This window comes from Necator americanus, chromosome II, assembly GCF_031761385.1.
Source record: "Necator americanus strain Aroian chromosome II, whole genome shotgun sequence".
Lineage (NCBI taxonomy): Eukaryota > Metazoa > Nematoda > Chromadorea > Rhabditida > Ancylostomatidae > Necator > Necator americanus.
Genome location: NC_087372.1, coordinates 5,984,123 through 5,998,842, shown reverse-complemented (window position 1 = coordinate 5,998,842; position 14,720 = coordinate 5,984,123). Strand labels below are relative to the sequence as shown.

Genomic DNA, 14,720 nt, shown 5'->3' with positions numbered 1-14,720 from the left:
TATCGAAAACTTGTGACATTTTGAAAACTGGAAATTCAAGTGTTTCGAACCATTTTTGCCTTCCCATGCTAAATTTGTTTCCATTCGCTCTTAATTAATTTTTTTGTATGAATTTAGGATTAAGATTAAGGATTAAGGATTGTAAGAGGAGTCACCTTTTTTTTTAAGTATTTTTATACAATGTAAAGTGAGTGAGAACTGAACTAAAGGTTGTGGAGGGAAAGGACCGCGGTAGTTTTGGTCAAATCTGGGTGTTGCTTTGGAAAAAAGTATTTTTTCACGAAAATATGCTAGGAACGTTTAAAAAAAAATGGAAAAACTGTGAAAAACATAAACAAACTATTATTTATTGAATTTCCGCACCGTCTGAATTCTGTTGCGAGGTAGGGTGATGGGACTTTTCAAGGAAGGTGATGGGGTATTTCAAGGAATACGTCACTCCCATGGCTTTGACTCCTCCTTTAGGCTCTGACTGCAGCAATAACGCAGAAAAAGTTAAAATTTCAATAAGGCCTAGCACCAGTCTTGCCCATAATCCAAACATATCCATAAATTCCGCGTAAACAATTCCTTAGTTTATTCGTAAAACTGTCGATTGGGGAAAAAAAAACTTCTGGAAACGTTGACAGCGAATAGTTTTCCTAATAGATTGGGACTATTTTCAAACTCTCTCTCTCTCTCTCTTGTTCCTTCTGTTTCGATCTCATCCTCAATGTACTTCTTTTCTTCTTCTTTCCTAATTAACCGACGAAGAAACCCGTTATCCGGGGTATTTTTCTCGGCTAAAAGAAGCAATTCGATGCGCCATTACTTATTCTAACGACTTTTCTCTATGGTCAATTAGTTGAGCGTCGACTTGCTGCCTCAACAGCATTGTAGTGTTCATTTAATCCTTGTACTCAACCCTTATGCACTATTTTTGACCTCATTTCCCGAATTTTATCTTGAAAAGCTTTCATTTCTCCATTGAGAAAAAATTATATAAATATTCATGAAATGGTATGGTTGGGTTTTATAGACACAACACGTGCAATTTCGTGCGCCAACAATTAGACCGCCGCCCGCGACGACAACGACGTCGACGACGACGACGACGGCTGCCAACGCTGATTTTGCGTCGGAGAAGAAGCGGTACGTCTACTTCTTCGGGTTCAGAAGACACATTTGAAACGTTTGAAACTTTTAAAATTGGCTCCATTCTCCTTCAGTGGTTCTTTTTTCTCTCGTTTCAATTTGAAATTGAAGTGAAGCGAAGCTCGTTTAAAATCCCTACACGTCCACATCTTTTAGCACCTCGAAAAGCAGTGAAGAGGATTCAGCTTACGCTGGTTTCGGCAGCACAAGCCCTGCGTCATCCACACAAAGTTCGATGAGCCTGCAGTCAACTTCGTCAAAGGTAAGCGATGTATTTAGTTGATTTTTCGTTTTTTCGTCCTGAAAATGTCTTCGATCCATTAATATAGAATTATTTCCAAGCACTGCAACTGTGAAACTAAGCTAGAGATTTGTTATTTAAAACATTAACAGAATTTTAGAAATTTTAGAAATTTTAGAAACTAGAACTAAGCTAGAGATTTGTTTCTTAGGTGAGTGGTAAAAATTAAGGCTCTTAGTTAGCCAATGTATATTGTTTTAAATAAAATTTTAAATGTTTTAAATATGAGCATTGTTGGATCTGTTAGATGAAATCCTGGAAATTGACAGATTTTACTAATGGTTAGTGTATGCTCGAAGTTTATAAAGCAAAAATGTTATTCTAAAGCTTCATGTTAAGTCAAAATTTAATAATTTTCCGAGTGAGACCATTATCTTTTTTCTCCACATTTTGTTTTCCAAAATTTTATTATTCGATTTTTTTGGTGAACGTTCCACTATACTTCTCAAAATGAGTATTGGAGAGACTTTTTGAGAAATATTGAGTCATTTAGAGGTTTCTCAGAAAAAGTCGATGATTTTCGATTTTTTTTTTTTGGTTGTAGAGCTTCACCGGTGTAGGTTTATTGTCGTTTTCTGGAAAAAGTTTCCTAGTTCAATGAAATACGCACTTTCCTTTATAGATGCTCTCAAATCTAGTTTCACGAATTCCCCATCCCCCCGAAATAAATAAATAAATAAACAGTAAACAGAAATTCTCTTGGATTTACAATCGGTGTGTTTTTTTTTCTTAGCTGAAAAGGAATTCAGGAAAATTCAAGTTGAGAATCAAATTGAGAAGGAAAATTCAAATTGAGAATTGAAAAATTGAGAATCCAAGAAAATTGAATGCAAAAGATGAAATACCATATTCTCACTTAATTTCATCCGTCCAAGACCGTTCTTCCCGTAATTAATAATCCACATTGGAATTTTCAAGGGCTCGCATGAAGCTGAATGCTCGACAGCTCCACTCGTCGAGGAGAAGCCTAACATTCCGGAGCCGACGATGAAAAGACGAGGCAGTGATAGCCAGGTTGGGATTTTCGAACATTACAGGACTTTAGAAGAGCCCGTGGCGATAAATTTCAAAGCATATTTTTTTTTTAATTTTTGATTTTTCGAAGTTTTCCCGCCCACCACTTGCGTTTTTTTTTAAAGGATAAACCAACAATGGCTGTAAAAGGTATGTCTTCAAGACTTCCACCAACCACTGAGAAAAAGGAAACAGAACTGGAAGCGGAAACACCGAAGTCAGATATGCCGGAAACGAAGAAAGCGTTGCCGCCAAGTCCAACGGTTGGTGTGGTGAGCCCGATGCTAAGTCAACGACGTATGGAAACAATAGGTCAGAGATTTTTTCTTTGCTTTATTTTGGCTTTAGTAAAATTTTCTTTGCTTGGCGTGCCCGTTTCGGATTCTCGCTCCTTCCATAAAACCAGCTGTATTCGATTTTAGCAGTTAGTCAAAGTCATTGCTTTCATGAATATTCTAGCAAGTTTGCAAGCGACTGCTGCAGTTTTAATGGAGAACAGTGACGAGATTGTCGAAAAACACTACAGAGATGTGTTCTATTTTAGGACTAAGGGATTTTAATCCCTCTAATTCATTTTTAAAGTTGATGTGTGGCTCGAAGAAATTGTGCGGAACTAAAATTCAATTTTAATTAATTCTTTTTGAAAATAATCCAGTTAAATTTCAAGTAAATTCATTTAGATGAAAATAAAACAAAGATTTAATTCAAAGATTTCAAAGAAAATATATTTATATTATTATTCATTAAAATATTTATTTCATATATATATATATATATATTGATTCAAAGAAAAGAGCTAAAATTTAAGTTCAGTAAATTTTTTGAAATTTTGAAAATTTGTGAAATTTAACTTCATTATCTAATCTCTTGTGTTGCCATCCTGACAAATGAAGCGGGGACTAATTTCCTCTACCAGTTTTGTCTGGATTAACTGCGCTTGAAAAAAAAAGACATAAATATTTGGAACTGTAATGTAAATGGTTTAAAAAATGTTTGATATCATTTAGTTTATTTAGTTATCATATTAACACTTTTTGAATTATTTTTTATATTATTGATACTTTTAATATTCTTTAAAAATCATAGCCATCACTAAAAAATTTGAAAAAAAAACCTCTTTGGGATAAAATTTCCAACTCTTTTGAAATTTGTTGAGGATCGAGCAAACTCAGTATGTAGGCATAGAGAAAATCCAGTTTCCCATATAAACTACCTCAAATGTTGAAACGTCGGAAACGGTAACAGTTTAGTGAGAAAAAGCGCAATACCACACATGGGATTGTTAATTGCTCATAATTGGGACAGTTATGTACATCCGCTGTTCTTTAACAGATCAATATATTGATCCACTATTTCAGAATCACAAAACCTTAAACCAGCTCCAACACCTGTCGAATGTGAACCATCATCGTCAACAAAACCAATCGAAAAGAAAGCACCGTAAGTTTTACGCCGCTACTTCGCAGCGACATTTAGCGAGAATAAGCGACAAGCCATAGTAAGCAATTCGAGTTCAGACCTGTTCCATGTCGTTCTGGATCACGTGTGGAGACCACATTTGAATGTACACCACCGGCAATGCCTCCAATACGGCAACCTCCTGCCTATCAACAACTTGTCGATCAAGGAAGGATACATCGTAGTCGGCTAGGTATGCGCAAGTTGCTTTGATAGATATCGATTTTATCGGATTATCATACATTGAAGTGCGCACCGTTTGAAGGTTTCTGGCACGCTTTTTAACAACGGCTCAGTTAATTGGATAGAGAGTTGGCTGATTAGAAATCCTATTACTGTAGGAATCTATTATTACCTTCTATTATTACCTTATTTAGATATCATGCTATATTAAAGGCATCACCTCACGAATCTGAGGTACAAAAAATATAAAATATAAAAATATAAGTAACAATATAAAGAAATATAAAAATATAAATAACACAAAAATAATAAAAGGGATTTCTTTAAATGGAAGAAGCTTAGCTTTTTAAAACTGTTGCTATGTTAATTTTTATGTATTATACCCTCATGGAATCGGATTGGATACCGGGTTTTTTTTTCTTCCAGAAGAGATATTTCTGTCTGGAACGTGTCCCAATCCCGTTATGCATGAGAATTTGTTAAGTAAGGTGTTACAAGACTTATTTAAAGACATCACCCCACGAATCAGGAGTGATACGGATTTCAGGTGGGCGATGCCTATACTTGGTTATAGATTATGCAGAGGAGGGTGATTCCGTCCATTTCTTCCTAATTGCCGTAAAAAACGGCCTGGAAGATGCGACGCGTGCACAAGGCTGGCGCGCTCCAATCGAACTCCTTGTAGAAAATAGCGCGCCGGAACGCTCGAAGTCGTATCTTCCGGGCCGTTTTTACGGCAATTAGGAAGAAATGGATGGGATCACCCTTCCCTCCATAATCTACGATCCCGTATACGAATACTCCATCTGAAATCCGTACCATCTCAGATTTGTGGGGTGATGCCTTTAAGGAGATATATCCAGGTATGTCCGGATATTTTAGGATGAAAAGTTTCTTCTGCTTAGAGAAACAATAGTTTTTTTTTCAATGATTTTATTTATGTAGTTGTCTATGTCGTGTTAATCGCCAAAACTCTGCTCGAGCACGACGCTATGGCGTGCCAGTCACGATCGAGTGAATTGAGGGACGAAAAATGTGCTGCTGTTAGCGTAGCGAGTACGTAGCACCCGTTTAACCTCTCCCTCTTACGCACACATTTTGTTTTCGTTCGGCACCCGATTCATTTCTTACCATATGTTTTGAATCGAAAACGTTCAGATCGGCTAAAGTTCGATTCTTCAAAATGTTCACATCTTGGGAGGTCGTTTTCGAGGCATAAATTTTTTTTTCGGTTTTTTTTTCGACGGAAAAATCGTGGTTCATTCATTGTACCCTCGAGTGATTATTAACGAGTTGTTAAATAATAATCAATAATTAATCGTTCACTTAGTTGTTTATCATTAATCGTCACTTATTGATTACTAGAAATGTATTGTATTTTGTAGTATTTTGAAGAGGAGTACTGAGAGATTTTCCTTTATTTTTGTTATTTTTGTATTTCCGGACGCTTCTTCACGTATGTAGAGTGAAACGGATCACTTATCGAGGAGCAAATTTCGAAATGGAATTTTTAAAATAATTCCTCACTAATTTGAATATTTTGACAAAAATCTTGGGTTGGCCATTTTACCCACGAGTGCTCATCAGTTACCAATAATTTTGAATCATGTTGAAGAAATGATCAATCGACCAATCACCGTTTTTGTGTACTTACGTACTGTACCCTCTCTGTAAAAAAAAATGGGAACGGATCACTTATCAAGAAGTCAAAAATTGCCAGAAACGTCTGACTTACTATGAATTTTCTACAATTTTTCTGGCTTATTGTTCTATTTTGCTTTTTTCTTCTGAGGATCATGAATCATTAGCGAATTAGCTTATTTTCCGAAAAATTTTTGTGTGTGTGTCAAAGAATATTAGGATTTTTTCCTGAAAAATTCTGAGAAGAAAATTCTTACCTGTTTTTCGCTCCGAATTGCGCTCTTAATCTCCGCGAACCATTCTTAGCTACATATATGTGTACGCTTACCTCTATTCTCTTGTCTTGGTGCAATTTCAAAAATGTTTTGGCAACGTTTTAAGGAGTTTCCGGGATGTTATCGTCGTTTTTATGCACTTTCCTTTTCTCTTAAAGTATATTTGCCCTCTTTTCGCTTTTTCTGCCAAATTTGCCAATTTTTGAGAATTAAGCGAGCGCACTAGAAGGAAATTAAGCGTACGGTTAGGCATTTTTCTCTAATTTGCTCAAATTTTCACATATACTTTGATGTCGCCAGAAAGATGGTGCGAATTGGCGGTTGTGGCATAATGTCCAGAAAAGAAAATATTTGAGGTCTTTTTCAGGATTAGTTATTTTCTCCCAAAATACATAGAACCTTACTTAGTAGGTTACTGTCTCGTGCATCAAATAAATGTTCCCACTATGCCAGACCGGTTGCTACCGTATACCTATAAGATGTTTTGTTATCGATGAAAATTTTCATGCAATGTGAGCACTGTCTGACATGAGCGCTACGAAAATTTCCTTCTATGTAGTTTTTCCAGAATCTTTTCCTATTTCTCCTATTCTACGTAGGTTCCTTGTTGTTCCAGGGCGGGATCCCTGGAGAACTATTAGCGTTAACTCAGTTACCGTTATTAGAGTAGTTGTTCGTACGAGAGATCATTGTACGCGGAGAGACGCAGAATGTTAGAATTCGTTCAGTCGTCCTGGTTATGCCGGATTACTTCTTTTCATGCTCCTTGGTCGCTTTCAACGAATCATTATTTTGCATTCTAGAAACTTCTGTGCCTAACAATTTGTATCTTTCTATTTGGATTTCAATTTTTCGGCGCTTCTGGTAGCAGAACATTTATTTCAAAAACATTTTCAAACAAAAAAAAACTCTCAGTATGCAAAGGCAACAGTTTTCATTTCAGAAAGAATTCATATCTCTCCTTTCATATAAATTCTTCATTTTTCGAAATCGGGTAAACATAAAATTTATGAAATTTTAAAAGTAAAATATGGAAAATAAAAATAAATAAGCGGAAGAAGAGGGAGTAGTAGGTCCCATGTTTTCTTTTTTCTATGTGTGACGCGCCTTTTAGTGTACATTAATAAATAAATTAAATTAAGTATAAGTACTTACAGTAATAAGCTCAAAAAATTAATAAGATAAATAATTTGAGTGAGTCAAAAAATGTAGATGTTCTCCTAAAGTTGCCAGTGGACAGCTGTGAGAACGAATTGATGCTGCTTTGATTTTTCTCCAATTTTTTTCTGGATTTTGTTTCCAAATTTCCCAAAATTGAAATGCTAGCGGTAAGAGACGAGACTAAGATCGAGGACTAATGTTTTTTTTTTCAAAAAAGGCGAAACCACCATTCAACGAATGAATGAGGCAGATGTTTGTCGGGGCTATTAGCGAACCGCCTCCTAAAGAGAAATTCGATGGTTTTAATAGGATTATTGGTAGTGATTTGGTGCGATTCGATGCCTTTCTCCTGATTTTTGCCCGAATTTTCACGTTCTTCTCAAGAATCATCATGAACGATTTCAATCCACATCGATTTTTTTGGAGATCAAGGCACACTGGCAGCCATTGTCCTACCGTAACCTGACATGCTCCGCACAATAACTTTGTTTGCGATCGCGGAAGCGTGAGAGGTCATTAATGCGTGCATGGAGAGTGTGTTAACGTAAAAAAAACATTACTGGTAATTACTGAACGCTGATGCTAATCATCTCCTAGTTCTCCCGCTTTCTGTACCCCCCACAGATCCAGAATCGTGCAGTTTTCTCGTTTTTTTTAGCCGCTAACTAGGAGAAATTGGAAAAGAGAGATCATCGAATACTTTAGAATCGATTATTAGAATCATTACTATTATACTATTTATTTATTATTATATTATTTTATATTACCTATGTCCTAAGATTAGAATTAGAAGGTCCATTCAAATTTCTATTATCCTTAAATCCCATAGATAAGTGTGCTTGACAAAGTGAGTGCTATCAGTCACCGCTCTCGGTAAATTGTTCAACTTAGTTGTTTTTATTATATGTTATTTTTTTTTAAATTTTGAACAATAAAAATGTTTTATTGTTTGAAATTTTGAAAAAAAAAACTCGTTAGAAAATCATTGTTAAGCAAAAAAGGGCGAAAATAACAAAAAACCACGTGTCTTTCCGCAAAAATGAGAGCGGACTTATTCGTGGGATTTAAGGATATTTCAATTTTAAAAGGTTTAATTACTATAGGGGTTCATTTTAAGTTTGAGAAGTCTTTGTATTTTTTTAATCTCTTTTGTATTTATATTCTTATATTTTTCTGGACCGAAAGGGTCTTAAAAGGCCACCAAATAATCATTCAGCTATTGTATCCGCGAATATTTACGTAAGGATCCGGAAGAGAAGCAAAATGTTATGGTCATAGTGTTGTCCAGTTGGCCATAAACTCGTTATAGCATCATAATCACCTAACCATCATCGCTAGTATAATCGTATTATGTTGAATGCTGCTGTTAGTGTATGTACGCGAACACACAACATCATCTACCGAACGCTTGTAACCTCATCATCGACTGCGGTAGGACCGAAATTTTCAGCTGTTCACTTCAAAACAGATTGGCGTTCCGTTTCCCATCACAATTCTCTTCATTTTTTGATCGTAACGCAAAAGATTGTATGTCCTTTTTCTTGTAGGTAGACGTCTTTAGTGCTAAAATCCATATTTTTCTGGAAATCGTCTTTTTTTGCTCCTCTGGCAGTCCTTCCCAGCAAAATTTTCCTGGAATGATCATTTTTCAAATGAACGGTAAAAATCGAGGAACTGTCTCCCATGAAAAAAACATAGCTAATATTTGCAGTTTGTGAGCTACCTAACCATAATTGAACCGAAATGGAAATAATAATAATAATAATAATAATAATAATAATAATAATAATAATAATAATAATAACAATAATAATAATAATAATAGTAATAATAATAATAGTAATAATAATAATAATAATAATAATAGTAATAATAATAATAAGAATAATAATAATAATAATAATAATAATAATAATAATAATAATAATAATAATAATAATAATAATAATAATAATAATAATAATAATAATAGTAATAGTAATAATAATAACTAAGTTTTCAAATGACCGGTTAAAATCCAGAAAATGTCTTTTATCAAAAAAAAACATAGCTAATATTTGTAGTTTGTGAGCTATCTAACCATAATTGGATCAAAAGTGGAAATAATAAAAATAAAAATAAATAAATAATAATAAGTGAACCTGTTTATAATTTAAAATGAAACTATGATTTTTTTCCCATGACCTCTCCAATTTCCTCCTGTTTCCTCCTCCTTTCCATCCGCGTCCTCCATTCCGACCATCCTGTACTGATCCTGTCCGCCGCCGCCGTCGTCGTCGTCAACCAATGTATTGTTCACCACCGAGTCTATAGTCTTGCGTAGTTTCCATAGACAAATCCGTCCACCCGCGATCGAACGGAATAGAGACCACCTCCGTTGTCGCCGGCATACAACAGACCTATTCTTCTAGCCTCACTGTCACTCATAACATTCTTTCCATTGACACCCCTACTCAAAATGTTCAAGAATGTTACTCCTTCCTCCATCTTAAAACCTTCGATTTTTACGGAAATTCTATCTATATATAAAATATTTTGTATACAACTATTTTTTTTTCCTTTCACTAGAGGAAATGATTGCTTGAAAATGATATCTGCACAAAAACTCGGAATACGTTTTTTTCTCGTAATAAACTCGTAAAAATCAGAATTTCATACTCGATGAAAAAGAAGGATGCTTCCAAAGAAAAAAATCGCTAAAAACACTAGTTTCCGATGGTTTTGTTGGGGTTCGTGATGATCACCGTGGTTAAAGCATGTCTTTTGGTCACGTGTGGTTTGTCAAGGCTCCTATGCATAAGACAATGTTCAAAATTTTTCCCGTATTTTTTCAGGATTTTTCTAAAGGTTCGCTTTGACAAGAGAAAATTAGTTCGATCCGAAGAATACTGAAATGTCCATCTGTGTTAGATGACTTTTCGCCCATGTTATAATGTTAAAAGACGAATTTTGAGAGTCTTTTTTTGAGTGTACGATTTCACTTTTAAACTTTAAACTTTTAAATTTTACTGGGTTAACTTTTATGAAATATATTCACTTGTATATGTGAAAAAACTGAAAGATTAAAAAATTAAATAAAGCCACTCATCGGGTGTAGAAATTTCTTATTCATAAAAATTTTGTTGAGAAGCTCTCGGCTCGTCTCAAAAACGTTGTGACATAAATAGTTTCTAGGAATTAAGTCGTTTAGAAGGAATATTTTTAAGGCATGATTCTATATTTACTTTTCGATCCAAATTTCTCGGTTCCACAGTTTGTTTTGCAAAAATTTACGACTTCCTAATGCGCGCCTTAATTTGCTTTAGTGTTCTACTCTTCCGTTATCATACGTACACGTGCGTACTAACCTAATAAACTCTTGTAGTGTTTTTAACGTTCCCATTTCCTCCTGGGAAGTTATGCACTTCCGTACATGTATAGCGGTTTTCTAGGCGTACACATTTGCACTATAGCCCAAAAGCGTGTGTAATTTCAACGTGCACTTTTGATGGAAATTCTGGAAAATTTTACGCTTCAACAGAGATCGACCGAGATGTGTGATAGGCTTAAAAGTCTCCTGTTTTTAGGGCAATTCGTGGATTCGTCGACAAGTGAGGATTCGTTGGATTCCGTTTCAACCACGATTCGTGTTCAACCTTCCGGATACACTTCCGAGGGGAATACGTTGGATCGTAGCGAGCGTGCTCGGACTATTGGTACGTTATGGGCGCTTCACTTCAGTCCTGACTGTTTTGTTACTGTTTTGTGTGTTGATATTTGCATTATATTAGTATCTTTATAAAATATTCTACTATTTATATTACAGTAGTAATTTTTAATTTTATATCTACTTGTTGTGTTACAATTATTCAATTAATTTTGATTTTATATTTATTTTATTAGTATTTTTATTTATTTACCTTTTATACTCAATTGATAATTCATTAATTTCAATTAATTAATTTTAATTTTTTTGATAATTCATCGTTTATTGACTTATTGATTGATGCACCCTGGTTTCAACAAAAAATGGGAACAACCTAAACAGTTGAAATAAGGATTGTGTGAGAAATTGTTTGGAAACATTTTTGGATTATTATCCGGATCAAATTAGATTAAACTGAATCATAAAATATCAATAAAAATATTTTTAAAAAATTTATTTGAAAAGAAAACAATGGCAATTGATAATTTGTCGTTTATTGACTTATTGATTAATGCACTCAAAGTTCTACAAAAATTGAGAACAACTAAAACAGTTGGACAACTAAGGGTTGTTTGAAAAATTGTTGAAAACATTTTTGGATTATTATTGATTAAATTGGACTGCACTGAATCATATAGTATTATAAAGAATTATTTTAAAAGTAAAATTTAAAAAGAAAACAGTGAATCTAATCAGTATAAGGGTAGAAAACAACCATAAACAATTAGAAAAACTAGAAATGTTATTGTTATATAAAAATTTTTGTTGTTATCGATGTTCAATCATTGTTATGTTTCCTTGTTGTTGTTTTTTTTTCATCGCTCTTAAATAATGTCCTTCATTTTTCCTTTTTTTTTTTGGGGGGGGGGAGGGAGCTGGGCGAGAAATCTCTCACATAAAAGTGCAATGTCATTAAGTTCGGGGGGTTCCCGTGCTTTGCTTTCCCATTTTTGTGTTGCCAAACATCAAAGGATGTGCCGCGCAGCCACCGCCACCGTCCCGGTGACGGTGGCTGCACCGGTCCCTGGTTCATTTGCTGAGATATGCATCTAAACGATGTCTAAAAGATGCGCGCACAAACCAGACGTACATATGTTTTAAAGTTATATCATTTTCTACATATATCATCAAATGGTGCTTCATTCCATTCGTAACACACTCTGCGTGGTGCAGGTTCTGCATAGGACCGACACTGCATCCACATGTGATTGTTTTCCGTTTCCCAGAACTCTCTCCCCCCACCCCCCAAACCTCGATTACTACATAAGAAACCTACCCCCATGGAAGTCTTGTTTTCGCGATTTCGAATCCGAGACAAATGCGACGCCGGCGATTCTTCCCCAGGAGTATCAATTTTCTTGCTTGTGTACATATGTACATACGTGTACACGAGTAGGTCACGTTATGAAAAAAGTGCTCTGTTACCATATCCGGAAAAGTCAATGATTATCGGGAAAAAATGGTTAAATAAATAGTCTAGATGAAAGATCGAAGGGAATATACTAGTATTCAAAACTTGGTACTGTAGGTTGAAAAAATTCGACTCTGGACAACCTCCAAATGGTGAACTTTTTGAGGTTATTGAGGAGTCCTCAGCCCTTTCCGCGAAAATTTCCGTCGAACCTATGTTTTCCTTCAGAACTTCACCTTCCCGCTAATTTTTTCGTGACAGCATTATTTCCAGATTTTCTATTGAAGCTCTGAAGAAATATTGTGGAATTGGGTGTTTTTATTATTATTATTTTTTTTATTTTTTTATTATTTATTTTTATCGCGGAAAAATGTTCCGCTAGAATTAAAAATTTGCATAGAATTTTTACGCTATACTTGAAAAACATCTGTGACAATTATTCACTAACATTTTTCCCGAAATAGTAGGATTTCTGAAAGCGCTCTTTTCTTAAGATACCACTCCTATTTTGGAAGTTTTCTGCTGACTTCGCTGAATTTTCTTCTTGTTTCTTTTTCATAAATTATAACAGATCCCACAGTGGCAGTGGTATGGATTTTCCGGCGAGCTAATTTTTCAGGCAATACATAAGAACTTCTCTCAAATGTTCTATTGTTCCAACGAAGCTTCCAGTTTTTGTGTAATTTCGCGTGAAGGTAGGACTAAACTAGAAGAATAAAGATTACACATCTCTTTTGTAAATTCTACTCTTAATCTTCATTAGTTTCGATTTTTATCTGCCCACGTCTCTTTTTGTTTCGGGAGCAATGATATGTAGTGGGTTGTGTGACGATTACCCTTAATTTTTTATTTGTTTATTTGTCTATTTGTTGGTTTGTTTGTTTGTTTGTTTGTTTGTATTTTATTTACTTTCTTCCACCTCAATGATAGAGTCAATGTGAGTCGCAACAAAACGAAACGAAGAACTTGCTAAAAGGAAGAAATCTCAACGAAGAAAAAAATCTCAGTGATTTGCTGCAAAAATTTCACTGACTTCAAGGTGGTAGGTCAAAAAAAGCAAGGTTAAGGCATAGCTCGAATAGGTTGAAGGAAATAGATAAGGTGGAAAAAAATTCGCTACATTTGAAACAAATTTACCTCGCTCTAATTAGCAGTTCAGGTTCCTCTCCAAGGATTTTATTTAAAACCACCTTTAAGATCAGTGCTCATTATTTTAAGGAATGATCGATTTCCTCTGCTCCCATATAAATAGACATTAAATTTCCTCGTTTTTGAAATTGAACGACTTCTTTAGATACATTAAATTTTCACCTTTTTGAAATTGAACGACTTTTTTGAGTGCGAAAAATTTTAATTTGTTGAACTACTTAAAGTTTCTAAGCTGGAATTATGTTTTGAGTTCTTTTTTTTCACGAAAACTCTTTTTACAGAACCATCCGGTTACATCTCAGAAGGTGGCATAGCGATCTACGAGAAAATGCAAGCAAGACTACGAGAATATCGGGATAGTATGCGTCGAGGTCATCTGGATTATAATGACAGGTTTGTTTGTATGTTTCGACGGTGGAAAGTAGTAGTTATAGGCCTCGCTAATCGTTCCTAGGTATGTGTACGTTTTCCTACGAAAATGACATGTGTGTGGATTTCATTTGACATTTTTTTCCCGATAAAATAAGCCATGGTATTCGACGTCGCCCCCTCGTCGCGGACGGACACTCCCGTTCCATCACACTTCGCTGCCATCTCCTTGTCCTATAAATATATGCGCGAACGTCGCAATTTGCTTATGAATCGGGCTTACATTGACTGGCATACATCCATCGGAACTACGCCAGATAACATCTCTATCGTCGTCGTCCACGATTACGCATCCTACGGTGGTGCATCGGATGACTAAACGCTTCGTCGATGCCATCCAGCGCGTGTATTTCGAAATTTCCACCACCACTCTTATCTATCTATCTACAGAAAGATACGTAGATATATCGTAAGCTACAGTAACCTCTGTACGTACCTCTGTGGAGACGGTCATTAAATAAGGTCTAGGTTGAGGTGTGTGTGTGTGTGTCCTCGCCACTCACCAGCACATAATTAACATCTGCTCTTTCCTATAGTAGACAGAATTCTGTCTATATACGTGATGGTCTGTCTGTCATTCCATACGTCCTCGTCCTCGTCCGCACGTCATGGATGTGGAGCCCATTCGGTCATTTCGGCTAGTACTTTTCTGGTTTTAGAGGCTTTGAAGCACAGTTTCCTGTAGTCATTTCTCATTCTCGTTATGTCTATATGGATTTTAATGATGTATTTGGATTTGCTGTGCAATGACTGCAGAACAGCTGCTTTTCAGTTCGTTTTTTTTCTCTTCCTCCCTGAAATCGCTGTTTTTTTTTTTTTTGGGGGGGGGGTCTTTTAAGATTTTATTGCACTTAAAATATGATGTAGAAAATTTAGGTA

General features: G+C 35.3%; 1 protein-coding gene across 4 annotated transcripts in view; it reads left to right on the top strand.

Annotated features, from left to right (window-relative positions):
• Positions 1 to 14,720, top strand: part of RB195_016982 (uncharacterized protein) — a gene marked incomplete at both ends in the record, with an annotated part of 129,903 nt that overhangs the window by 72,122 nt on the left and 43,061 nt on the right. For all 4 annotated transcript variants that reach the window (XM_064183759.1, XM_064183760.1, XM_064183758.1 and 1 more), the window contains 8 exons: positions 1,019 to 1,131; positions 1,291 to 1,396; positions 2,354 to 2,449; positions 2,575 to 2,761; positions 3,808 to 3,889; positions 3,967 to 4,100; positions 10,734 to 10,862; positions 13,694 to 13,805. In XM_064183759.1, coding sequence (XP_064039638.1) covers positions 1,019 to 1,131; positions 1,291 to 1,396; positions 2,354 to 2,449; positions 2,575 to 2,761; positions 3,808 to 3,889; positions 3,967 to 4,100; positions 10,734 to 10,862; positions 13,694 to 13,805 — 959 coding nt within the window. The remainder of the gene's footprint in view (positions 1 to 1,018; positions 1,132 to 1,290; positions 1,397 to 2,353; positions 2,450 to 2,574; positions 2,762 to 3,807; positions 3,890 to 3,966; positions 4,101 to 10,733; positions 10,863 to 13,693; positions 13,806 to 14,720) is intronic.